This window comes from Anopheles darlingi, chromosome 3 (assembly GCF_943734745.1).
Source record: "Anopheles darlingi chromosome 3, idAnoDarlMG_H_01, whole genome shotgun sequence".
Lineage (NCBI taxonomy): Eukaryota > Metazoa > Arthropoda > Insecta > Diptera > Culicidae > Anopheles > Anopheles darlingi.
In genome coordinates this window covers 49,757,042-49,780,888 of record NC_064875.1, presented here as the reverse complement: position 1 = coordinate 49,780,888, position 23,847 = coordinate 49,757,042, and the positions used below count along the sequence as shown (strand labels likewise).

The window sequence follows — 23,847 nt, the reverse complement described above, 5'->3', positions numbered from 1 at the left end:
TGTGTACGGTAATTTACCTTCCATACGTGCCGGCACGTAACCGGTCCAATTCTCACTCTCAATCGATTCACTACTCGTGGTCCTATTGGCCGGGACTTAAAATATAGTTTAGTTCTTCTTCTAGTGCATATGCTTTCAGCCAAAGCGAGAAAAAAAACAGGGTAATGTACAAAGTAGGATCTACTGGGCCAGTTCAGTGATTTGGAATATGAAAATTGGTCTTCATATACTCCAAAAAGTGGCCTTCATTGTTGGCTAAGTGAAGATCCGATAAACGGCAGATCTACCGTTTTACTGTTTTATCTTAAAATTTCGGATATATTTAAGAACGGATTGATTTTTAATTGTTTTCATGCCCCGTGCATTAGGCCCCTCAGATCGGTATCGTGTATTATGCACCATTATTTTCGAATAAAAGTTATCACATCGATGTAGATTGTTGTACAAGTAATTCCTCCTCGCAAAGAAGCATAAAATGGCAAGCGGAAGACGGCAGCCGTCCTCTGGAATTAGTCACGCCGCTTCTTGGGACACAGGATACTATCGTCCACGGTTGAGACCACCTTCGCGGGATCTAGTAGCAGATGATCGTACTGCCCGTCACGATGCGTTTGTTCCGGTCCTTTCAAGGCATACTTTTCGATGAACGACTCCACGGTGCTGCGAACCAGAATGGAAAATTCCAGCGTCGCATGCCAGGTTACCAGTGCAAACGGTCGATCTCGGGTAGGCAGTTGAGACGGCGTGATGATGTGCCGGTAGAGGCACCCTTTCACTATTTGCTTCATCTCGTCGACCTGAAAGAACCAATTTTGAACGTAAAACAATGCGCACATTATGTCTCCATGTCCACGCTCACCTGTTGCTTGTTTGCACAAGGATGGTAGAGAGCAATAACTGCACCGTGTTCACTGTTGTGGAGCCATCGTTGTGTAGGAACGTATCTGAAAGTAGGAAACCAGAAGTAAATTGGGTTGTTGTTTGCCTAATATAATCTGTTCCACCACATACCGATACTCGCCGTATCGCGGCCAAAGCGGCCGATGAGTTCCGCTGCAATGAAAGAGAACAAACATTTGCTAGATTCTTCAATTCTGCAGCTATTCACACCAATACTTACTAGGCAGGGATTCTTTCTGCGTATTCTATGCTGTGGTTCATACATTTATGATTGGCAACGTAAGCAGATGGTACTATGTGCTCGGTGATTACAGCATCGATATTGTAATCTCCTTTATAATCTGCCTTCGGCTCAAGGCACATGTAAACCGTCGAGTGGGTGATGTTGTACGGATCAAAGTCTATCGCCAGTCCGTGCTTTGCATCATCGCAATCCGGGTTTTCGATGCCCATGACCACCCGCTTCGAACCACCGGTGGTCGCAGCATGGTCACTTTCGGCGCCCTTTTGGATTCCTCCAGCTTCGGTGGCTACTTGTTCAGGCACGTTGGGAAACCATTGACCTTTCCATTCTGTGGGAGGTGATAATGATTTATGAAATATACCTTTGCGGATGATGGAAATAGGCATCACTCACCTTCTTCTAGACGAACACAGCTAATTAAACCTAGAAATATTACGATCCTCCAGCAAAACATCTTGGAGCTGGAAAAACCTGGAAAACCCTCCTCTTCTTCTTCAATGAGGATTTACCTCAATACGCCAATTGAATCCAGCTTCTTGGGACTTGAATGTGCTATTATCACCTTTATCTTAAACACAAAATTCACGAAACGAGTTCAAAAAAGTTAAAAATCCCAGTTTTTGCTGTGATTTCTGGAACTAAATGATACAGTGCCACGCAAGCTATTTTTCCCTCACAATTATGATTTTTATTAAAATGTTCCATAACCTTCCACATATTTTATCGAACATCACTGTTTCGCTTCGTTTATATAGCAACCTTGGTCGATTGACGTTTTGTTCACGAACCTTGGGCGAACCGTGGGAATCAAAACAAAGAACAACAAATCCGGCCAGAGGAAATCCGGCGAAAAGTTTCTCGATAATTTTTTTATTTTCCCTCGAACGCCGGTTTGTGGCGAATAATCCAGTAAAATGAGCTCTTTTTTAGCTTCCATGTTTCCGTTGTTGAGGCGAACAGCAGCATCACAAACACTTGTTGTTCGGAATTATGCAACACCGAAAGCCGGAGGTGAGAAACGTGTTCAACGGCAAAGATTGTTCATGCAAGGATTCTAAAATCCGTTGTTCTGTTTTCACAGGAGCACTTGGTGGATCAAAGAAGAAGAAACTCGGAAAGCTTGGACCCGTAGTTGAGAAGAAAGTTATACCGGTCGAAACGGATGCAAACCGGCTGGTGAATTACGTTTGCGGTAGCAACATCCTGAAGCAAGGAGACGACATAAAACTGAAGCCCGATTCGGAGTATCCGGCGTGGTTGTGGACGATGCACGTTGGTCCTCCGCTCACACTGGAAGAGATGGACCCGGATACGAAGGCCTACTGGCGCAAATTGCGGCGAATGGCACTACAACGTAACAACAAACTGGCCAAACTTAAAAAGTTCTAGTCGCCGGTAAACTGTGGCTTTTATTAGAAAGATAAACGGAAGAGGGTAAGAGAACAAAATATGTAATAAATGATCGAAATCCATCTCGATGTCTCTAATCAAACCATTTCGAAGGCACGAAACTGCACTAATACTACTAGGTAAGTCACAATCGCTGCCAGCATCTGAAGAGAGAGAGACAAATGCACGATAAGTAGATGTAGATCATTATTAGAGACGGTCATACCCCGAAGTAAAAGTTCATATCCAGATTGAAAAGTCCAAACAGAGAAATGGGTTCGATATTCTGCATCATCAATGACTTGAAATTGACCGCATCCATCGGGAACTTTTGAAAATGGTAATTGCCTTAGCACGTTGCATCAAGAATGTGTAAGCAAAATTACTCTTACCAATTTTGTAGACTTTTTCCAAAAATCATATTGCAGTCGTCCAATTATTTGAACAAACCTTTCTTCCTGAAACACGAAATCGATTACTGCAGAACATTCAGCATACGTCGTTTTCTCTCTAACCTACCTGCTCGTTAAGAGCGGAAGAATGGTAGCAAATGAGGAGTAGTGCACCGAGTTGGGAGAAAAAACCCATTGATTCCGTCACTCTACTATAAACCACGATCCACTGATCATGTATCGCCAAGAGCAGATGGTTAAAATTAACATAAAACATGCTTAACGAAGTGAAAAACGTGTTTGCTATCACGGCGAGCAGTTGAAATTCAAAAGCACGACAAAACTGCCTCTTACGGTTGTTCAAAACATCCACACGCTCAAACTCACGCCACCATCGGTGGTCACAATACGGTGACGGTGACCAAAACCGGACACGACCATCCGCACGATTGGCCAAGTCAGCACAGTCCAATTGGACGGTACATTCGATAACAGCCAGCACGCAGCCATAGTACAGCATAGTCATGACGGCGATCATTTCGGTAAAGTAAAACACTACGAAAAACGTTAATTCCGGCAGCTCCTCATTGAACCGCACTACATAGGTGTACTGGTTGAGTTCATAGTTAATGTAATGCACGGAAAAGAGAACCAGCACAATCGTTGATCCCCGGAACGAAACAGATTTCCGGCACCTAATCCTGGTCAAGCAATCATTCAGTAGAACCATCTGGGCAGTGCTTGAGTAGAAGTAGTTCAAAAGCAGAGTGTAATTCATCGTCGCCACAGTGGTGGCAAGTCGTACGTGAAACACAATCATATGCACAGTAGGAATGTTGATCATAATGCCACTTTTGCCTATCAATATAACGTAAAGCAGCAAAGCATTTGGCAATGCCAAGTGTAGTAGAAATGTTAACAAATTGGGAACTTTGCTGGGTAGGAAAGACTGGGTTTTTGTGTCGTAACGAATGTTTATGATACCGAGATAGTAAAACAAATTGAAATGCCTCATCGTACTTCACACGTGTACAGTCTGCGAATGGTTCAATGGGAATCCACGTCATACATAGCCATATCACCCTTACACCAGCCTGCAGACCTCTCTGTGAGATGAGGAGAATGATAAAAGGATAATTACCGACGCTGTCATTCATTCCATCCAAATTCTAACAATTTTCGGTGAAGTTTTATGCCCTAATGGGCCATCTGATGAGACTGCGCATGCCAGGGCCCTCCATACGTTCGATGATGATTCGTTCTTTCGTTCTCCCGCCCTTTACGCCAACTATGAACGGTCGATTGTGTTCAGCAATGCCTTTACTGTAGCTAAAGAAACGATTTCGATGATGTCCTTGTACGTTTTCCGCACTACCGTGTATCACGCAGCGAGAAAGACATCATTGCTTATCTACAAGACCGCCACTAGCCACGATACCCTTGGCGATGACGTCCAATCTTAACCATCTGCCCATTCTCGATCCATTTCCCTCTAGTTCAGCCAGTGGAACCGAGAACCATACTTGGCTGGTTCGCGTGGGTAATCTTCCGGCAGGCCCGGAGTGGCATCTGGGTAGACAACCTTTTCCTTCTTCGGTGGTGGTGGGCGCTCGGTAGCGTGCACCTTCGCGCGACAGAAGTAACCATAGTCGGGACGCTCAATCTGCAGATTATCGAAAACACACTTGTCGTACACGCCTTGTGTCTTGCGGCAGCTAAAACGAACCAAGCGAGGATCTTGCATTACTTTTTGATTGAAGAAAATTTTAAAGAAACAGAACCCACTGCTTGAACTCCAGATCACCGCTGCTCTTGTCCAGACAGTTGGCGTACTGGCTAAACTCTTGGGCACAGGTCTTCTTCAGCTGACGGAAAAACTCGAACGCACAGTTGGTAACGGCTTTGCCCTCGTTGATACACGCTCTCGGATCGCCCAGCTCCTGGCGGCACAGCATAAATTCCTGCAAGGTAAACACGGACACGGCGAAGGTTATGTTTTGGTTGGAACTTATGTAACTCCCCCGGAAGGATGTCCCCAACGGAAGGAGGCTGTTGATACGGATGGCATCACCGGGAGGGATTCACTTACATTATTTGCCGCTTCACAGTACTTGCCGAGATGGAAGGCCCCGGCCCGTAGCGCGGGTCCGGACAGATTAATCTCCGGTACGGTCAGCTCTTCCTCCGGCGGAAGATAGGTATCTTTCGTAACGACCATCTTTACAGGAGTTTCGGGCTGGAACACCTAGCAAGCTAACGGTCGTTCCAACTTATTAAAACCGCAACCGGGATGCGGAAGGGCGATATTCCGCCGAGAAATCGGTGCTACTCCCCAAAAATCCTAAAATCCACCGAAAAATCCGATTTTTTTTTCGAGATTTTTTTTCAAAACACTCCACTGACAACTCGCACCCTTCAGCAACGCTGTCATCGATGCTGTGCTCCCTGGAGGAATGGCGCGGAAAATCATCTAGAGCAGTTGATTTTAAATTTGCCGATACTTTTTTACGGAAAAAGTGGAGTCTTGGAAGAGTTTTAAGGCTTAGCTGGTTGCTACGTAAGTTGCAGTTCCGCCGATTTGTTCGAGAAAATCCTAAACATTGACAGACGATGAATGTTGCAAATTATACAGCACCCACGATATGCATGCAGATACAACATCGTTTGAGCGACCTATTTTTAAGCGCATAGTCGTTCCTATTATGTCGCTCTTGTCTCCATATTTCCATTGTCGTTCCATTCCCCTACCACTATGAAAACATTGTATCGCACGCGCGCACGTGACTCCGGCATAAAGGAAAGGCGAGAAAGCATTTCCCGCGACTGCAGTATATCGCACACGTATGAAATGCGTCACTAACCGCGCCATACAATCGTCACAATTGGGTCTATTCCTCCCCAAGGCGAATTGCAAACACTTCATTTAACGACAACTACGACGTAACCACCACGCTTCCCAGCAGACAATATCGAGCATCCCGAAATAACCATGAGGAGAATGTAAAGATAGTTATTCCCGTCGTTTGTCCCATATGAGATCCGGAAGCAATAGAGATCGTGCGGGGCGCAAGATATCCAATCCAGTTGCTTCAATCAGGCTGACATGATCGTGAAGATAATCTAGATCCCTTCAAGTAGCTCTCCATCTAAGGGGTCCAGCGGGGTACCGTACATAATGGAACCCTTCTGACGGCTCGTTACTATACAGCGGCCTCTCCAACGTCCAGAGTACCGCCAGCAGCGCTATTCCAGTTCCATTTCAGGCAATTACTTACTTATCATGCGGAGCACACACTATCGTTGCCCACCAGTGGCTCCCGCGCGCGCGCATTGATATGAGCCTCGCGTGTTCCGCCTGTTTTGAGTGATCGCAGTGTCACATACGCAATCAGGCCAGCGCTGCATCAGCCGTAATCGCGGTTGCAGGCGCACTCCCGGGGAGGTCTTACGGAAGAGCGGAACTTTATCATTAGCGCCGTAAGAAGGAAGTTTTTAGAAAGTTTTCTCAGCAAAGACAACACGATGGCGCCGTGATATGATGAGACAGTAAACATAGATCGCATAGCACTCGTACACACGAGTTAACATGAAAATAGGAAGCGTATTATTTTGCTCATTCTGATCGACAGTGGAGATAAGTAAGCAGAGGATGTTTCCTAGGCCCATTTGATCGCAGCCATGTTTTTTGCAATCTCGAGTGCAGTACAAGAAAATGAAATTATCAATATACGACCGTCAATTGCTGTTTTACATTCGAATAAGCACTTTGGCGATTAGAGTGACATTAACATCTTGTTTATTGCCTCGCAAACCGCCGTGATGGTTACCGATCGAATACCGAATATGCCGTCAATCAGTAGATGGCGCGATGGGGGCATGCACTTTGCTTGATCGTGAATTTTTACACCCCACTTTTTTGGCCAGCACGTTTCAATCAACGCCCCGTGATACTGCCTCAACGCTCAACGATCATGTGTGCACCAGCCAGATGATATTCGCTAAAATGGGTAAATAATTCGTACTTGGTTGATCGCTGGTCGTCCAATTTTGCGCTGGAACCCGTCTATCTCGGGGATCGGCAGACAAGCAGCGATGATCGGGGATGCCTGGATGATCGGGGATCGAGGAGCCCCGGCTCATGGCTGATTCCAGCGATCGTGCTCGGAGTAGGAATTCAACAAGTTGCCTTTTTGTACCCACGATCGTACGCATTACGATCGCGGCAGTATGAGTATGTTGCTCTGGTCCTGTGTGGTGGTGTTATGTTACCACAATGGGTATGTTGCGTTGCGATCGTTTCGATGCGTTGAATTTAAAAATAAAGTAAAAATTCACATTCACTTCTTACAAAATCTTAACTGACATTATCGAAAAGATGTACAAAACAAGTTGAGGATGCAAGTTGTGAAGTTAAAATAAAATGTTATTCATTTGGTACTAGCATTTATTCACGGCATACGATCGATAATACGATCCCTAACAGTCACTTATGCTATTCTATATTGTAACACGTTTCACCCACATAAAACATAAAACAAAATTATATGAAATGTATGAGGAAAGACTTCCGCTTAATGCTCCGGAATCCGGTGTGGCCGATCATTTTACAGCACCGGAACGCACCCATTGTTCCACAGCGTTAAAACACCAGAGATCACACGATCACAGGCGCATCATTGTGATTTTTACGCACCCTTCTTTCGATCGCCCTCACTTGTGGTGCTAGTGTGTTTCGCATCATCGCCGTGGAGAGATCTGGAAGATCGGTGTTCCTGCTGTCGCCCCCGTACTCTACACACCAAAAGTTTGTGTTTCCTCACTTCTCATTGTTGTCGTTGCTGTCGTTGTTGTTTCCGTTAATACTGCTGCTGGTGCCTGAAGTTCGAGTTCGTGTGTTTCAAGTGCCATTATGCTGGCGCACCCCTTTTTTTTTACATGTGTCCCGTGCCCAAAACCGCGTCGTTATTACCCTGGCCTTTGTGCAGCGCAGCGAGCGAGCTGCACACGTCGCACATCGTCGTGTCGTCGGACATATTTCAATCAGTTCCCAGCCCATCTCCCAGCGGTTAAAGATCACTGCAACGACCAGCGATAACCTTCGTCCTATTTATCCACACGGCAACAGCACGGCCACGTTCCGATGGGTGCTGGGACAGCTCGTGTCAGGGCTCAGTATCCATCTTATTTTTTCGCTCGACGTGATCATCATCAGGTGTACGATCGATAGCTGATGCTGATGCTGCTGCTACCTGTCGAAGCTGGGCGATCGCTTCGCATTTGTTCTATGCGCTCGCTCGCTCACTCCGCTATCTATCTGTCACCCTCTTTCTATCACCCTTGCGCCGATCCAGAGAGCTAGAACCATCGAGGTCGGGCGGTGTCATCAGCACTCTCTTGGGACGTGTTGGTTAGAGTGTTCTACCTTTTAGCGAGATACCTGGTATAACCATCGCGTGCTCGCTGCAATTCAAGGCCCTCTCTCGCTCTGGCAGTACCCGGATCCCAAACGCTACTGTTCAATGTGACAGTCATATCCGAATCGCGGTGCAAATGGCGATCGAGATCGCCGTGTTAATTTATTCCTAGTCTTTCTCTCTTGTGCGGCCACGCTTTTTGCCTTTTGTGGGTCACTCCGACGACGAGAGGTTCCTTTCTCCGACCGCGACAACGTGACAGTCGGTCGGCTTGTCCCAGTTGTTGGCAAAAGACGACGTCGTCGTCGTCGTCGTTGTCGACGGTGGAGCAAAAAGAACCACGAAGGAACTTCGCTGACGGAGCGGAGTTCTGCAGCCATTTAATGCTGCTGCTGCCGCTGCTGTCTGCACTTGCCTTGCTTCTCATCTGTGGTAGTGCACCACGCGATCGCACTGTTCAGATTGTCCCCTCATTTCTGCTACTTAGCGCGCCCCCCCCCCCTACCAATCGCCCGTTCGTTTGTTCCTCTCTACCACCACCAGGAAGCACTTGCCAGCGGTGCGTCGTCGTGCAGCGATCCAGTGGTGATGTGCAGTAGTGTGCTTAGTGCGTTGTGACATTGTGTGTGCGCGGGACGTGTGCCAAAGTACCGTGGAGTTGACCACGGGTTTTCCCATCCCATCCCACCTTCCGGTCGAGACGAAATCATTTTTGTGGTGCACGCGGCGTGCCTCGCGGTACTAAGTGTAGAACGAGTGATTTGCGAGAACCGAGAACCGAGCTCCCGTATATACCCACCACCACTGCAGCTTACCAAGCGGATCAGTTCGAACGAGTTAAAGATCCACGCAACGCCAATAACGGGATTCGAGGATTGTCCAGCTCGTACTGCAGGTAGGTTATGGATCCCTCTTTGCCCGATGTGACCAAAACTGTTGCTAAGCCAACACACTGCGGTTAGTGCACGAAATCCGATTGTATTACTTTATTGCAATCCCCATACCGGAGTACGCAGCCGCGATCGATGCAGACACGACACGGCAAGTCGTCGGAGTGGGGTACTCCCTGGGGCTCCCCCGGGTGCAGATCCCTTCTTCTCTGTCTATCGCGCTAGAACCGGTTCGATATTCGCTACCAATGGCTCAAAGTCAACCTCAGCTGACTGTATTGGTGTGAGAGGATTCTGTGGCCTCACCGATCCCGCGGGATGGAACTCAAGAATGGCATGGAATAATGGCTACGGCGACGTATGTCTCTCGCTTTGACGGTGCGGCATCGCCTCGGCTTAACCAACCGAACAACCAACCAGCTAGCCGACTTCCTTTACCATGTTTAGCTCGAGCTGTTTGTGGTTAGGTAATCGACCACAAGTCTTCCGATGTCCGATGGACTAGAGTCCACCAGTAGTAACCGCTGGGGACCGTGTACTAGGCCGGCCGATCGGTCTGTGTTAGTGGAGGACCCAGCGGTGTTGTTTGTTGTTTTTTCTCTCACTCATACACACACCACACTGGCGGTTATGTTGCACATTTTGGCCGGCTGACTCGGCCCCATGATGTGTCGTCCGGCCGCAGGCGCCGCCATATCCGCGAGCGCGATCGCGATCGTGCACCACTGTTCCACTGCACGCTTTGGGGAGGGGAGAGGGGCAGGAGGACCGCACGGACCAGACCCCCGCGGGGGGTAGGAGGCAAACTTTCTCTTCTCTTCATTTGGTTAGGTCCGTTTGTTTGTTTGATGTGTGTGCCAGGCAGCGGCGATGGTCTCCTCCCCTTCTCTTCCTCCTCCTCCTCCTCCCCGTCGTGGTTGCGGTAGGGGCCACTCCAGTCGCAGTGGTGGTTGCAGATCGCTTTCGTCATTTCTTGGCCGTTTTCCTTTATCGTGGGAAGCGAAATGTCAAAAGATGACGCGAAATTTTTGACGTGGTTTTTTTTTATGCTGCCCATTGAAGCTGGAGTGCAAAATTTGCATACCGTTGCTACCTGGGCGGTACTGATGGTGACCGCGGAACCCCTTCGTTCCGGAACAGGAAAGGCAGCTCGGTAGGTCATTGTACCGGAACATCGAGCGCAAACGTAGCGCACGGAGATGAGTGCCTTGTGGTGACGTTGGCCAATCGAATCCTATCCCAAGCATTTGGCATTCCATCCCGTAGCACCAATAATTTTGCTATCCAGGTCCCGGCGGGGGTGACTAGTAGAACCCACAGCACACAACTACCACACGCGCCATCCCGGGAGACTGTGTTTGTATGGCTTACGGCCCGGTTTGGCTGGACCAGCCAGCCTTCAACTATCCAGCCTCCCGTTAGAGATTGTATAACGTCGAACGCGGCACACTAACACATTCGAGACCCGTCGAGATTCGAGGCGAGAGAGGGGCTCTGGTGGTGGGCTGTACAAAACGTGACGCCGTGCTGCGTTCGCGAACTGGTTGCGGGGAGGAGAATAACATTCTACACCCCCTTCCACATCCCCCCGCTTCTACACCACCTCATTCTCCTCAGCGACATACATCATTAGTCATTGGTACGTTTGGTTGGACTTCTAGAGGTGTTTGGATGCTGGAAGAGTTTTGGAAAGAGCTTACTTCGATCTTCTTTCGTCGCGTGTTCCATCAGCAACGCCGCAAAGCTAGCGGCCCAAAAAAACACGAGGCTAGAAGAAGAGCTAAACTATTGGAAATTGAACAAAAACCGTCGCCCTCGGGTTGCCGTATAATGAGGCTGCGTGTAATGAACGTTTTTATCTCTCATCCCCGAGGGTTGGGGGCGCATACGTGCCGGCCATGATGGAAATGAAATGTAGGCAAAAACCGGCGAGACTCCAACAAAACAACATAAAGATATGCTACCCCGGCCCAGACACTCGGTAACTGGTAAGGAATGGAGAAGTGAAAGCTAGATAAATCATGGTTCCACCAGCATCGCATCAAAAGCTCCAAGCCCTCCAGTCGCCGAACCGCCGCCTAGTGAAACAACAAAAGGGCACCCTTCTACTCTGGCGGCTGCCCTACTCGAGGCTCCAGGTGGGTGGGTGCGATCACCACCTCCAGGGGCTCGTGGTTCGAAGGGCTCATCGTTTCAATTGTTTTTCCCCTCGCCCTCCTCCAAATGGCATCCGACCCACCGGTTTAGATTTCACGGTCCGGAGCGAAACCGGGAATCTTCGAACGTTGTTTGCTAAACATAAGTTCGATTTCTTAAGTACCGATGGCTAGAGCTTCTTCGGTGCGTACCGCTAGAGTACTGTTATGCCGACCACCCTTTCCCCCCGGTAACATCGAGGACCATAAACCGTGTGCCAACTGATAACGCGTTATGCCGCGTGTGCTGGCAGTAATTATCCGTTTACATAAACGGTTTAAGGAATCTCCTTTAGCGCCCTAGCTTAGGTTAGAGGAGGAGCTCCGGTCGGGCCAGTTGTGCAACATATTGTGCCGAGACATTGTTGGATATTGTGGAAAAGATGATTGGAATAGTTCTCGTAATGGATGGAATTCTTAACGTTCCTTGCGGAATATGAAGCCGACTAGCGATCGTCGATGGCGTAAACACTGATCGTAAATCATCATTGGTGCTAGCCCGGCAATACTTTGCTGCGAATGTTACTTTGTGTGCGCTGATTATAACATGATCGACTGTACATCTCCAATGATGACTCAACTTTGATTGATTGATTGATTATCAACTTTAGGAATCAATTCGCTAAATCCCCATCTTCAGTCTTTCAATAGTTGTGTTTATGAAATGCATGGGCTAAGTCCAGGAACTGGCGGGGAAGAACATTTCAGACATTTCGCACTAGCTTTGAAAACAGAATCGAATAGCAACCTCAACACTAACTCCGCTGGATGTTTGCTTAGTCAACAAAAGCATAACACATCGCACAGCCTCCACCACTGTTGTGCGATGATGATGGGTTTTGCAAAATGAAAAAAAGAAAACAAGGCGATATACTTGCTTGCCGCTGCCTATCATGCTGCTTATTTTTCAGCAACCAACCATCACTCCGCCTTCGCGTCTTTCTGCGCCGTCTTTACAAAGACCTTGTTTGATGACGATGCAGTACGGCGCACTATCGGTTCCTCGCGGCAACTCACGTCAGAGACCGAGCGAACGTTGATGGATCCGTTGTTGAAAAACAAAGTCATCGTTTTGGGACAGCGAGAGGAGAGCTTCGTTTGAAACCCCGACTTCTACCAGCTTTACCCCAAAAGGCAAAACGCTTGTTTCTATTGCACCGAATTTTGAAATTCCCCCCCCCCTTTTGCCACTCACCAACACCAACGGCGGCGATATCGCACGTTCTGCTGCAGTTTGGCGTCCCGCATGACCCTGACATGAAGAGCGAACACGGATCCGTGTGCATCGCTGCTTGCCACTCGACAGCACGGATAAGAAACAGCCACCGTGAACGGGGAGAACAGAATGAATTGGTATTGGAATTGGAATTGGTGGCCCCCAACCCTTCCATCGGCGTACACTATGGTCAGCTGACAATGATGCGTCCTTTAGCGACATGCTGCTCTGAGATGGAGATTGTTTTGTCCATGGACAGCCACTTCGTGTTGGCGCGCTCGCGGATCGCAAAACCGTGCTCTGTTGGTCACGACCGAGTGCCGGTTTTGCGCTCAGCTATTGCAACTGGATTGCCTGTTTTTGTCCGATCGGAGGTACGGAACAAAAAGTATTCCCCACATCCTTGAGCTGCTGCGACAGCTTAATAAAGCAAATGAAGTGATTATGTTTCACCTTCGCATAGAATCGCTCCGGATGCAAGATGTTCAATGGGACAAACCAGCTCGCGAGCAGCCATGATCCGTTATCATTAGCTCCCAAGGAATCCTAAATATGGTTAATTGTTATCCAAAAGCGCTTTATACCCTTTTTTTGTGTTCAACTAGTTTCTCTACAATCGAACTTTAAAGATCTTTTACGTTATAGGGGATTAATTGCATATTTTTGTTCGAAATACAGTAAAGTTTACACTTCCTGCTACCATTAAACGTGTGCACCTTATCTTATCTGCTGCTTTCACCTTTGTTTGACGCCAACGGACGGAACATGCAAAAGAAAGCAAGAACGTATCACCCGGATTCATTATGGTTTCAAATGACTTATCAGCTTGATTTGTTTGTTTTCTCGATGAATCTGTGTTGGGCTCAGGTAATCAAGCGCTCGCCCGGTGGCAGGTGTGGAGCTGATTGACCAATCTGGGGTGTAAATATGCTCCCTCGCACATCCTTATCTACTCACACTGACTGACTGTTTTCCAAAACAAAAAAGGAAAAGAAAAACAAAAGCCGTTTACCACACCGTCCGTGAGATAACACCGCGCAGTAGAGCAATAGAGACCACCACCATTGCTGAATACCGAAACAACACTCCTCGAGCATTGCATAACAGTTAACTGTCTTCCCGTGTGCGTGTTTGGCCTGGAGAGAACGCACTCGTCGTCGTCGTCGAAGGCGCTTTCGGACCGGCCCCGGTGTCTTCGACGGCGATTGCCATTTCATCCCCGCATCAATGTGGCGCGCGCGTCGCTCTGCCTTACATTCACGAAAGGTGCTCTGCTGCAAACTTTCAAACGGAAGTCGATTGGGATGCGTGTGTGTGTGTGTGTGTTTTTTTTTCTTTCTCTCGAAAACCGGTTCAATCATCATTTGCAAACCGTCTTCTGGATTGGAATGGGAGGAGACCAGGATGGTGATAAAAAGTGAATTAATGCAAATGGAAGCGCTCTGGAAGCTTCGTCGCCGCGTCGCCCGACTGTGTGGGCGATGGTGGATTCGCGATTCTTTCCGACGATTCCCGCACCGGTAACAGTACTTTCGTGGAGATGAGAAGCTGGAGCGCCCTTCGCTCCAATGACCGGTTCTGGCCGGTTCGCGATGGTCTTTGCGATTGCGATCGGATGCTCTACAATCGCGCAAGCTACCAAACATGGTCACACACTTGTCGTCGTCGTCATCTTCATGTGCTGTTGATGCCCATGTCGGGCGACCAACGCTTTGCATGAAACTCGATCACCGATTCGACAGCTGATCCTCACTGCTCTCGCCACTAAATGATCATTAGATGAGCTGGAAGATAGTGTTTTGCATGTGTGCTAGAAGGGCGAAAGGGTGTCAATGGAAAGAGTTGATTTAGACATTCGCGTGTGTAGTGGTGCGGTGTTCAGGCATTGCTCCTTTCAATGGCGTTTAAAGGGCGACTACTAGACCCCGTAAGCTCATCCCATTAGTTGCATTCCACTGCTTTGACGTGGACCGGACGTGGAAAAATGCACTTTCGGTCACGTTTTGTGTGATAGAGGGATGATGTGGAACCCACACACGGGCAGAGCGCAGCGTACAAAGGAACGCCATCAGAGCACGCCACATACTACAAAAGCTTCCCCGGGCGCGGGAAGGGCCCCACGGTATCAGGCACATCGCATTCCAGACGCCTTATCTCACTTGCATCGCTTTTTGCTCGATGATCCACGATGATCGATTGATTGCGTGTTAAACGGAGAGGGATCGTGTCGATGATCAACCCGATGGTGTGGAATGGTGTGGCGAGAATGCAGTACTTACGGTACCGGAAAGAAGGGAGTAGCAGAGGGGAGTGAGGGCAAAGCGACCCGGGGGTGCTCCCGTGGTGGACGGTTGTCAATATGGCGGGTAGGGCAGCCGCTCGAGTAGTACAAAGCACGAACATCGGAAACAATCATTTGCATACATTAGGCCGGACAGGGGGATAAACGGAACGGTGGCCAGCTGAGGCAGTGTGAGGTCACAAAAGGGCGTAAATTCCTGCTATACAGGTCCCACAGAGATGCGGCTGGAATGTGAATGGCGATGAGGTCGCACCGGCCACAACAGTTGTGGCTTAGATGTGACCACCGTTGTCTTCAAACTGTACAGAAGATCTCTCAGCACCCGAGGTTTTATTACTCGATCCCGCCTTGGAACATTAAAAAAGTGTCGCCTCTCCATGCGTACGACATTCGCCAAAGTACCAACCCCGTACAGTAAGTCTAAGCCCTTCCCAGGGAACACATGATGCGATGATTTTGCTCACGCGAGATACGTACGTAAGCCACGGATTTTTGCAGCACGGAACGACGTGCTTGCCGTCCGCTGCCAACACTGCGTCGGAGCGAACCGATCGGTTGGGCAAGGTCCAAAACGTGGAAACCGGTTCTCGATCCTCGGCTTCGACAGCAGCAGCAACAGCAGCAGCAACGTTTGCGGCGTTCCGACTCCACGAGCACCGCGGTTTTGTTGTGTTTGGATTGTTTTATGTGACTTCTCGCGCAGGAGAGCATTTTATCGTGCTCCGTGTTTGTTTTCATTTGCGTCGCGTTTGTTGGTGAGACGCTAGCGCTACAGCTGGTAACCGACGACAACGACGACGACGACGACGACGACGCCATTTCGAGAGGTGTCCGTAGCTGGAGTGTTGGGCCCGCATTTGAAGACTTTTCGTTTTGAAGCAGTCCCCGAGAGTGGAACTCTTGCTGTTCTCCAGAAACCTCTAGTGGAAGGTAACATATTTTAGCATTACTATTTTTGATTATTCGTTGAGCGACGGTTAAATTCTTGGAATAAGAATAGCCACCGATGAGATACTAACTTAACGAAAGTTTATTTGTTCATTGTTATATAAACATCCTCATCCAAGCGTTTACAAACGGTTTATTGATTGTGCAAGGATTGGTTTCCAACGTTAGCTCAGCTCTCTGTTTATGCTCCGACCTCGTAAACAGAGCCTCCAGTTTAAACAAATCCACAGTCAAACGTACGCCACCATCAAAGCCTAAGCCCATCAGTACATCAAACATATTAAGCCCCATTGGGTCGGGCTTCGGTTAAATTGGTACCGATGGCTCTAGCGGTTTACACTGCAAAGATGTGCATTTGTGTTCTATTGATTCTTCAAGCTGTGGGGACGCGAGTGCGAATGACGCAATGTGGTAGGAGGACACGGTTGTTCCAAGGTTAATCCGGGATGAGCCGATCACAAGCATCACCGGATCGACCGGACCGGACGAAACGGAAAATAACAACAACAACTCCTCCCCGTCTCTCTAATCATCGCGGATTCAGCACTTCAGGAGGAAGCAAAACCAGAACCCTCACCCCCCTTCCAGGTCTAGCGCACTTCGAGGGGGGAGATTGTTGTGGAACTGGTTTCTCTGGATAAAACCCCGCATCACTAGTACATACAACCAAACCGGCGACGAGTGATCGCGCAGTTGAGTGATCACGCGGTTTATGCATTCAGCCAACGTCTCCCGGACTCCTCGACCGCTGCGCCGTTTCGAGCTTCATGCGGGGCTTTGAGCGAACGAGGATGACTCGCGCAACGCGTCGTCCTCTACGTCCTTGGAACTGCGGGGCTTATCTATCTCTCGAAAGGGAGGGTTCTCGGGGGAAGGGCAGTAATCTGTTCTAAGCGTCTCTTTTGTGCTACAATGGGCGGGTAGGGTAGGGATGAAGCTTTGAAAAACATTCCATAAAGTGTTTTATGGTCTTCGTAATTCCTGTCCCGCTGCAAAGAGCGCAATAAGAGTCAAGTAAGATCGCAAGTGATGAGATTTTGGTAACGTTATTTCAACTACTACCAATCCGGCATATTTGGACACAAATTTAGGGTTTTTACAACGAAAATCCCCAAATGCTATCAGTGTTGCTGTCCCAAGGGATTTTCCCACTGACTTCCACACTCTCGTGGCCATTGACCTCCCGGTATTTGCGTGTCCGTGTCCAAAAATCACGTCAGCCCCTTGGCTAGAAGCGAAAAAGGTTGCGAAATTTATGGAAAAAAAGAATTGTTCTCTCTGCTTCGCGCGCGGAGAACGGTATGGGAAGCAAGCTCATTTGCCATTAACGATCGCTTGCGGATCGCCGCCTTCATAAGTAGAATGATGGGGCTAGGCTATTTGCAGATTAGACCGAGAGAGCCAGACCGAGAACACAATGGCTAGGTTTTCCCCCTCCCCGCGGCACGCTGGTCATATGGGTGGCTAGCACACGATCGTGGTCGTGGTGGGTGGTATCGAGCAGCAGCAGCAGCACCAGCAGAAGTTTTCTTTTTTCGCTCCTCAACCCACCGCTCCCCTTCACACCATTTTCCACATGAATTCGTGTATCTCTGCCTTAGCGCCACCGAAGGGTGCAACAAACCCCGGTGACCTAAGGTGTGAAATCATTAGCAGAATGGCGCAGAGGAAATTGTGTCACGCTAATTGGCGGCCTCTCCCCCCAACCCCTCCCTTTCCAAGCATAGCATCTAGGCATCAGCGTTTGCCACGAACCAACACGACATGACAATGCAAACGGCAACAACGGCCACAAAGAGATGCTTTGCATAAGGCTACCCGACTGTTGCACCACCGCTGCTGACCTGTTGCCCCATGGAATTGTGGTGATAAGAGACTGAATGCTTCCACCGAATGTCCGACAAAAAAAATCAACTCTTTCGGTGGCCATACTGGATCCGTTCGGTTCGTGCGCAACGTGGTCGTCGATCCCCCGTGATGCCGGGCTGGGGATTGCTTTGTTTTGGGGTCGTTTTAGTCGGGATTGACCACCACGTAAGAGCTTGATTTAATATTCCGCCGAGCGCGGAGGCCCCGAGGTTTTTGGTGGCCTGATAGTCATCGGAAGTGAACGGGGGGGGGGGGGGTCGGCTTACGGGGATGTGGCGATTGTTTTGGTTGGTGGCCGTTTTTTGAATGAATATTATCCCATTGCCGTTTGTTGCGTTTACGGGGCCTGTCTTCCGAAGCAAATGCTAAGCAGCGTTTCGTGAGCATTCAATCGTTTACGCAATCAGAGCCCAGCTTATCAGTCTGATCACATTTCGTGGTTTTGCGAGACAATGTTGCCCTCCCTAAGGCGCATGATTAGTTTAGCAATTATGGCAGCGACGAGATTAATATCAGCGAGATGTGTTACAAAAGCAATGTCTGGAATGTAAATTCTCGACAGGGTCAGTATCCGCACCACGCGCCACGTCTATGAAGAGCAGACATTAATCATTGTTAGCAATGCTACAGCTGGAGGTGCCCCTCTGATAAGACGCCCCTTCACAAACGTGTCAACGCGGAAAGAAATATTCCTTCACGACCTTGTAGCCGAGCAACTACTACTAGCGGTAAAGCGGTGATGAATACCTTGAAGATGGAACGTAGACTCGTAGACTCGAAGGTTTTGCGTTGTTCCGTATGAAGGCGGAACCAGCCAAGAGGAAGACAAAGCCGCCACTGACACGCACGCACCACCTCTTGGTAACTTCTGTTCATTCTTAGCTCTTTCCAGAGGTGGAGAGGCTTTATCAGTTTGGAATATTTAAACTTTTAAAGCAAAACTGGGATTTGAGGACTGCAACACACATTATAATCGTATCACGTGGCATAGAAAATGAAGAATCAATTTATGCGCTGCACTCCTGCCATCCATGGCATCGTAACGGTCTTTTCGATGAAGGCTGAATGGTTGGTTGCAAACTGCGACTCAACAGCCGCCACCCGAGCCGGCCACCATTCACCAAGTGAAACCAATATCAAAGCCAAAGGCTGTCAGCAGCACTACCAGCAGCAGCAGCAGCAGCAGCAGCATCAGCGATTAAGAAAACCAAACTTAAACCATCCCCATTCAACCACGATCCATTCGCAGCTGTGTTGCTTCGCCTTGCGACTATACCATGATCATCCGCCGTTATGATTTATCGGCGCTCCGTCGATCGCCACGTCCGGCCAAGTGAAGGAAGCATCATTGCCCTCCGCCGCTGCACATCGCTCGCGCTCTGCAGTTTTGCAATCAAAACGGGACATTCAGTGCGCTGCTCGTTCGCTTGCTGCATCGTCATCATCATCGTCATGGGGCCTCTACTGCGGGTGGAATATTGCACTTTCTGCACACAACGCTGCCGGGCTGCAACGGTGCTGCTGTTACAGGGTGGCGGGATGCAGCAATGCGAGCGAGGTGTTGTTTCTGCAATGTAAAACAATGATCTTCACTTGGTTGTCGAATGGGAAAGGCAATGCACGCGATCTGCGCGTAAAAAGCTCTGCCTCTGCCGAGATGCGGTGGTGCTGTGAGGAGTTATCGCGTTATCGCAACCGTATAACCGCAGCCCACCCGGTAGTTTCTTTATTTCTGGCTTAGCTACCGTCTCGATCAATCGCACCAGGCCAATTGTGCCCAGGTCTTGCGCACCGTTTTTTTTTTTTTTGCTGAAACACGTGGCGCTTTGTCTATCTGTCGGACAAGACAACAAACGATCGATTGCATTGGACCGAAAGACAATGTATTAGGAAAACGCCATGGGAACAGCAATTACTCTTCCGCTGGTTGGTTTTTGTCCAATGAAATGAGTCTCGAATTATCTTCCTTGGGTTGGCTTTTTAGATGGCCGGGTTTGCAAATGAGAGTGGCCAAGGAAAAGTAAGTGTTTCTGGCTCGCCTAATGGCATGGCGTGATCATGGCATAAGCTGATAGAGATAGCTTCCTTCTAAAGTTAAATGACGCAAGCACCTTGGAATATCTCTCGATGGTTGCTAATTGCATTTCGGATTGCGTATCCGCGGCTAAATTTAATTAATCCATTTCATAAAAATTACTTTATTGTTCTTTTAAAATTTTTAAGAAAATCCATAAAAAGCATAAAGTATCTATTTATCAGAAATTGCTAAAATGGCAACAATGCTATGTTAATCTAGCTGCTAATAATAACAGTACAGCATATCATTACAGAAACCATCAAAGTACGGTGCATAACTTGAACTAATAAAAGCATTAACTAAATATTTACAAACGAGACCCATTTGCACATCTGATCTGTCTTTCTCTCTCTGGCTCATAAAAATGAATAAAAACCATCCAACTGACGAAACATTAATGCGAAAATCCGTCCCAACTGCAGCAAAACCGGGTAGTAGTTTGCAACCGGAGCAATAGGTCGCCACCGCCGAGGAGATTTCCCCACTGCCACATTCCGAGGTTATCCAGTAGTGCGATCGCGAGTGGCGCGGTCCCTTTTCATCTGTTTCGCCTGGAACCGCGCTTTCGTTCCCCAAACCTCCGAAAACAACATTCCCCCGGGGGGGAGGCGACCTGAATTTCTTCCCTTCCCTTTTTACCTTCCAACGCGATTATGATGACAACGCCAAATCGGGCTGTACCTATCGTGGCCACCATGGTTCCGGGCCCATGTTGTAGTGCACAGCATCTGCGCGCGCTACTAGGTTACAAAGTTCATTCACCCAACGAACCAGCGCAACCACCGAGTGACGTGTGGAGTGTCAAGAAGAGAGCTTTTCTCGATTGGTTTCGTTTCTGGGCGGCCTGTACGACCTGTACCCAACCTCCTTGCCTCGCTCACTCCGTTACTGTCACCGTTAACCTCTTGGGATGCAGCCTGGAGCCACCAGCGCGCTATCACGTGAGTCATTAGTGCTCACCCTTCGTACACTTCGTACAACATTGTTCGCCGTGTTGTGGGGATGAAAAGATACGAAATCGACCGCCCGAGAGGTTGTCAATCGTCAACAGACAACGACTACGACGACGACGACTACGGCGACAACGTTTTGTTAAATTGTTTGGAACATAAATAGCCAATCATGTTCAACACAATCTCCTATTCGTAGCACAGCAGGGGAGGGGAGAGCCGCTTGATACGATGCTTGCCTTATCGCCGAGGCCCAGTAACTGCACCATTATTGCCTGTTTGATACAACAGGAACAGGAAGTGCAGCGTGGCTGATGACGGAACGGGACATTAGCAGTGCAGGCCTCGGCGCCTCGGTGAGCCAGTTTCTCTCGCTTATCTGCTCCGATGTTCCTCCGAGAGGCGTCGGATTGATGGTCTGCGGTGGAATCCTTTTCCGCATTGAGGAAGGCCCGTTGTGGTAGTCCCAGCATGGGGCGGGCACTGTTAGTGGTGCAGCAGCAGTAGCAGCAGCACGGCAGCTTATCGGTCCTACATCACTCAAACTCTGATGGGCGTTATGGTGGGAGACGCTCTGGTCATGTCAAGTTTGCCTTATTTCCCTCATCTGCTGCTGCTGCTGCTGCTGCTGTTGCTGCTTCATTTTGCTTTCCTTAATCACCGCCACTGGCAGTGGCCGAGCCAAGTATAAACCGGTGATTATGTGTGGCAGCATCATTCGGATCCCGGAGAGCATCGAGCCATCGAGGTGGATCGAGGGATGCATGATTTCGAAGCAGTAAAAAAATCGCCACGATTTTATCTGTTGGCAGGGCATTAAAAAATCATTTCAAGAGTCACCACACATTGACACCAAAACACACACGCGAACGCCATCGAGTGCGTCACGAGGCCTGCTATGTTGCTCGGAGTCTGCGGTCACGATCGCACACCCGACCGTCACCAAAAGGTAGGCGAAGACGCTGTTATTGCTTTGCTACTGCCGCGTAATCACGCCTCGGTGCGCCACGTACCGAGCCAGCAGCAGCAGCAGCAGCAGCAGTAGTAGTAGCAGCAGTAGTTGGTCAGTGTTTTTGTGTCCGGGCGTACCTCACCATCGCCATGTTTGAGGGCCTACATTAGCCCAACCCCCTGGGGGTTTGTGTTGATGGTGGTCCAACCGTCGAGTCGTGCCTCGCGCTTAGTGGAGCATTCAACTTACCCTTTCTGGTGAGGGCGCGAAGGAGAAAGTGACGCCCGTCTGCACGTCCGCAAGCCGCCCTCCGCTTCTTCTGCTAGACCTAAACACATCCGTTCCAACCGCACGCGGCGCGGTGGGCGAAGATGTTAAAGAAGTTACGCCGATGACGACCACGACGACGACGACCAAGACGACGACGATGGATGGTGTGTGGAGGTCGGCCAGTGAGTGATTGGAGCGAATTATGAAATTTCCGGTTTTCGCTTTTCGAATCGCCTCCTAGCGCCTTTGACACACGGAACACACACGGATGCGCGGTACAAATGCGGTGATCGTCCTGGGGCGGGCGAGAGGTGCCCAAGAGATGGTTCGAGATGATTCGATATATGGGGAACCAGGGTGCGGTCAGGGTAGAGTTCCCGCTCCGTTTGCTCGTTCTCAGCAGCAGCAGCAGCAGCAGCAACAGCAACACGGACCACTGGAGGCACTCGCCGCGAATGAGCTTTTCGTCTTTGCAAGATATCGTTCTGGCTCATTATATTAACTTGCTGGCCGCCTAGAGGTGCGTTGAAGTCGCGGCGAACAACGCTACAACTACGGTCTGTAGCTCCGACCGCTAGTGATGAGACGATGAGCACGCTTCTCATGCCACGAACAGGACGCCATTTAATTTTTAATTATCTGTTATTAAAGCGAGTAGCGACCTTGCATTCGGTTCGGACCGAAGGTTAAGAACCTCACACGCGCTCATATTGCCATGTTGTCCGACGGCGATGTCGAAGCTGCACTGCTTCTACTTAGTACGCGCACACACGCAGACATACAGTAATTTCATTCAAAAATTGCTGTAATCTTGCATCTGCGCCACACCTTGAGGCACACACATCGACACAAAGAATTTTGCAATCCACCTTTGCAGATGATAACCGGACACCGGACACCGGGGAGGTGCATTTCCGCAGCAAACGGCAACAGCAGTACAATCCAGTCAAAGCTTATCACAAACCTCATGTGCCACGTCCTCACGCTTGATCAACGGAATGCAAAAAACGGACAGACACAAGGCGCGCCACCGATCCAAGCGCCATCACGCCCGCCTTTGCTGTGAAGTGATCCTGATCATCATTTCAATTTCAATCATTCGCGCATAATTTTTATGACCACAAACAAAATCAGGTCGGGTCACGCGCTTAACAATAATCGCGCCAGCGAGTGCCGTGGACGTTCGCGAGTGCCCGTGAGGCCTGAATTGAAGGTGATAAGCGGTAGAAGTGATGGACCAGATGCGACGCGAGTGTGTCTGTGTGCATCTGTTGCCCTGCCCCCCTTCCACGACACGAGTCCTGTCGCTGGACCACGTGATAATCAGCATCAGCACGGAGGTAACCATCACTCCAGTCAACCTCCCCCAAATAAACAACTATCCTCCCCAGGAGCAAAGGCCTGCCGCCGCTACCGCCGCGCAGTTTGTGGCCACGTTGTTATAAATAGCAACTAACCGAATCAGTGTCGTCGTCGTCGTCGCCGCCGGTGGGTCGGTGAGTACGGCCGGCTTCAATTGAAGCGAATGGAATAATGTGAGGGGTGGTAAGTTGGAAAATTGGTCGCTATCCATAATGCGCGTGTGCCCGTGCGCCAAGGATGCCCTTAGCCGGTGGACATTTCGTCCAATTTTGGCCTCGGCAGACAGCAGCAGCAGCAGCAGTAACAGCAGTTGGATGGAGTTGGATCACGCTAATATGCATTATTGTACCGCACTCAACGCTTTCCTTTTTCTTTCAAATTTCTAACCCAATTCAGGTTTTGGGGGGGGTCTTGCGAAAGTAATTCCGGTGGTTACTGACAACGGAATGAATATTTCAATATTATCGGCAACGTATA

General features: G+C 49.1%; 5 protein-coding genes across 7 annotated transcripts in view; 2 read left to right on the top strand and 3 right to left on the bottom strand.

Annotated features, from left to right (window-relative positions):
• Window positions 1-349: 349 nt before the first annotated feature.
• LOC125957996 (uncharacterized) lies at window positions 350-1,810 on the bottom strand. The gene is made up of 5 exons (XM_049691092.1): window positions 1,538-1,810; window positions 1,121-1,472; window positions 1,012-1,053; window positions 860-944; window positions 350-797 (listed from the first exon to the last, which is right to left on the bottom strand). The coding sequence occupies exons 1-5, from the start codon at window positions 1,596-1,598 to the stop codon at window positions 510-512; spliced, it is 828 nt and encodes a 275-aa protein (XP_049547049.1). The 5' UTR covers window positions 1,599-1,810; the 3' UTR covers window positions 350-509.
• Window positions 1,811-1,935: 125 nt separating this feature from the next.
• Window positions 1,936-2,616, top strand: LOC125958001 (39S ribosomal protein L54, mitochondrial). Its single transcript, XM_049691096.1, has 2 exons — window positions 1,936-2,155; window positions 2,226-2,616. The coding sequence occupies exons 1-2, from the start codon at window positions 2,059-2,061 to the stop codon at window positions 2,531-2,533; spliced, it is 405 nt and encodes a 134-aa protein (XP_049547053.1). The 5' UTR covers window positions 1,936-2,058; the 3' UTR covers window positions 2,534-2,616.
• Window positions 2,617-2,631: 15 nt separating this feature from the next.
• LOC125955571 (uncharacterized) lies at window positions 2,632-4,106 on the bottom strand. The gene is made up of 3 exons (XM_049686707.1): window positions 3,049-4,106; window positions 2,760-2,881; window positions 2,632-2,697 (listed from the first exon to the last, which is right to left on the bottom strand). The coding sequence occupies exons 1-3, from the start codon at window positions 3,938-3,940 to the stop codon at window positions 2,632-2,634; spliced, it is 1,080 nt and encodes a 359-aa protein (XP_049542664.1). The 5' UTR covers window positions 3,941-4,106.
• A 121-nt stretch (window positions 4,107-4,227) lies between these two features.
• On the bottom strand, window positions 4,228-5,340 carry LOC125958000 (NADH dehydrogenase [ubiquinone] 1 alpha subcomplex subunit 8). Its single transcript, XM_049691095.1, has 3 exons — window positions 5,015-5,340; window positions 4,711-4,886; window positions 4,228-4,640 (listed from the first exon to the last, which is right to left on the bottom strand). The coding sequence occupies exons 1-3, from the start codon at window positions 5,141-5,143 to the stop codon at window positions 4,418-4,420; spliced, it is 528 nt and encodes a 175-aa protein (XP_049547052.1). The 5' UTR covers window positions 5,144-5,340; the 3' UTR covers window positions 4,228-4,417.
• A 2,274-nt stretch (window positions 5,341-7,614) lies between these two features.
• Window positions 7,615-23,847, top strand: part of LOC125957976 (PTB domain-containing adapter protein ced-6) — a 24,631-nt gene continuing 8,398 nt past the window's right edge. For all 3 annotated transcript variants that reach the window (XM_049691062.1, XM_049691063.1, XM_049691064.1), the window contains exons 1-2: window positions 7,615-7,729; window positions 8,883-9,234. The gene's annotated coding sequence lies outside the window, so the exon portion shown is untranslated. The remainder of the gene's footprint in view (window positions 7,730-8,882; window positions 9,235-23,847) is intronic.

Bases quoted from the DNA above. Each gene is read 5' to 3' on its own strand.
- LOC125957996 (XM_049691092.1), bottom strand. From the start codon at position 1,598: ATGTTTTGCTGGAGGATCGTAATATTTCTAGGTTTAATTAGCTGTGTT. The intron at 945-1,011 runs GTATGTGGTGGA...TCCTACTTTCAG, and splicing joins CCGCGATACGGCGAGTATCG to ATACGTTCCTACACAACGAT. The intron at 798-859 runs GTGAGCGTGGAC...TGGTTCTTTCAG, and splicing joins CTTGTGCAAACAAGCAACAG to GTCGACGAGATGAAGCAAAT.
- LOC125958001 (XM_049691096.1), top strand. From the start codon at position 2,059: ATGAGCTCTTTTTTAGCTTCCATGTTTCCGTTGTTGAGGCGAACAGCA. The intron at 2,156-2,225 runs GTGAGAAACGTG...CTGTTTTCACAG, and splicing joins TGCAACACCGAAAGCCGGAG to GAGCACTTGGTGGATCAAAG.
- LOC125955571 (XM_049686707.1), bottom strand. From the start codon at position 3,940: ATGAGGCATTTCAATTTGTTTTACTATCTCGGTATCATAAACATTCGT. The intron at 2,882-3,048 runs GTTAGAGAGAAA...CAACGTGCTAAG, and splicing joins CGCTCTTAACGAGCAGGTAG to GCAATTACCATTTTCAAAAG. The intron at 2,698-2,759 runs GTATGACCGTCT...CTCTCTCTTCAG, and splicing joins ATATGAACTTTTACTTCGGG to ATGCTGGCAGCGATTGTGAC.
- LOC125958000 (XM_049691095.1), bottom strand. From the start codon at position 5,143: ATGGTCGTTACGAAAGATACCTATCTTCCGCCGGAGGAAGAGCTGACC. The intron at 4,887-5,014 runs GTAAGTGAATCC...TTTACCTTGCAG, and splicing joins ACTGTGAAGCGGCAAATAAT to GAATTTATGCTGTGCCGCCA. The intron at 4,641-4,710 runs GTGGGTTCTGTT...GGTTCGTTTTAG, and splicing joins GGTGATCTGGAGTTCAAGCA to CTGCCGCAAGACACAAGGCG.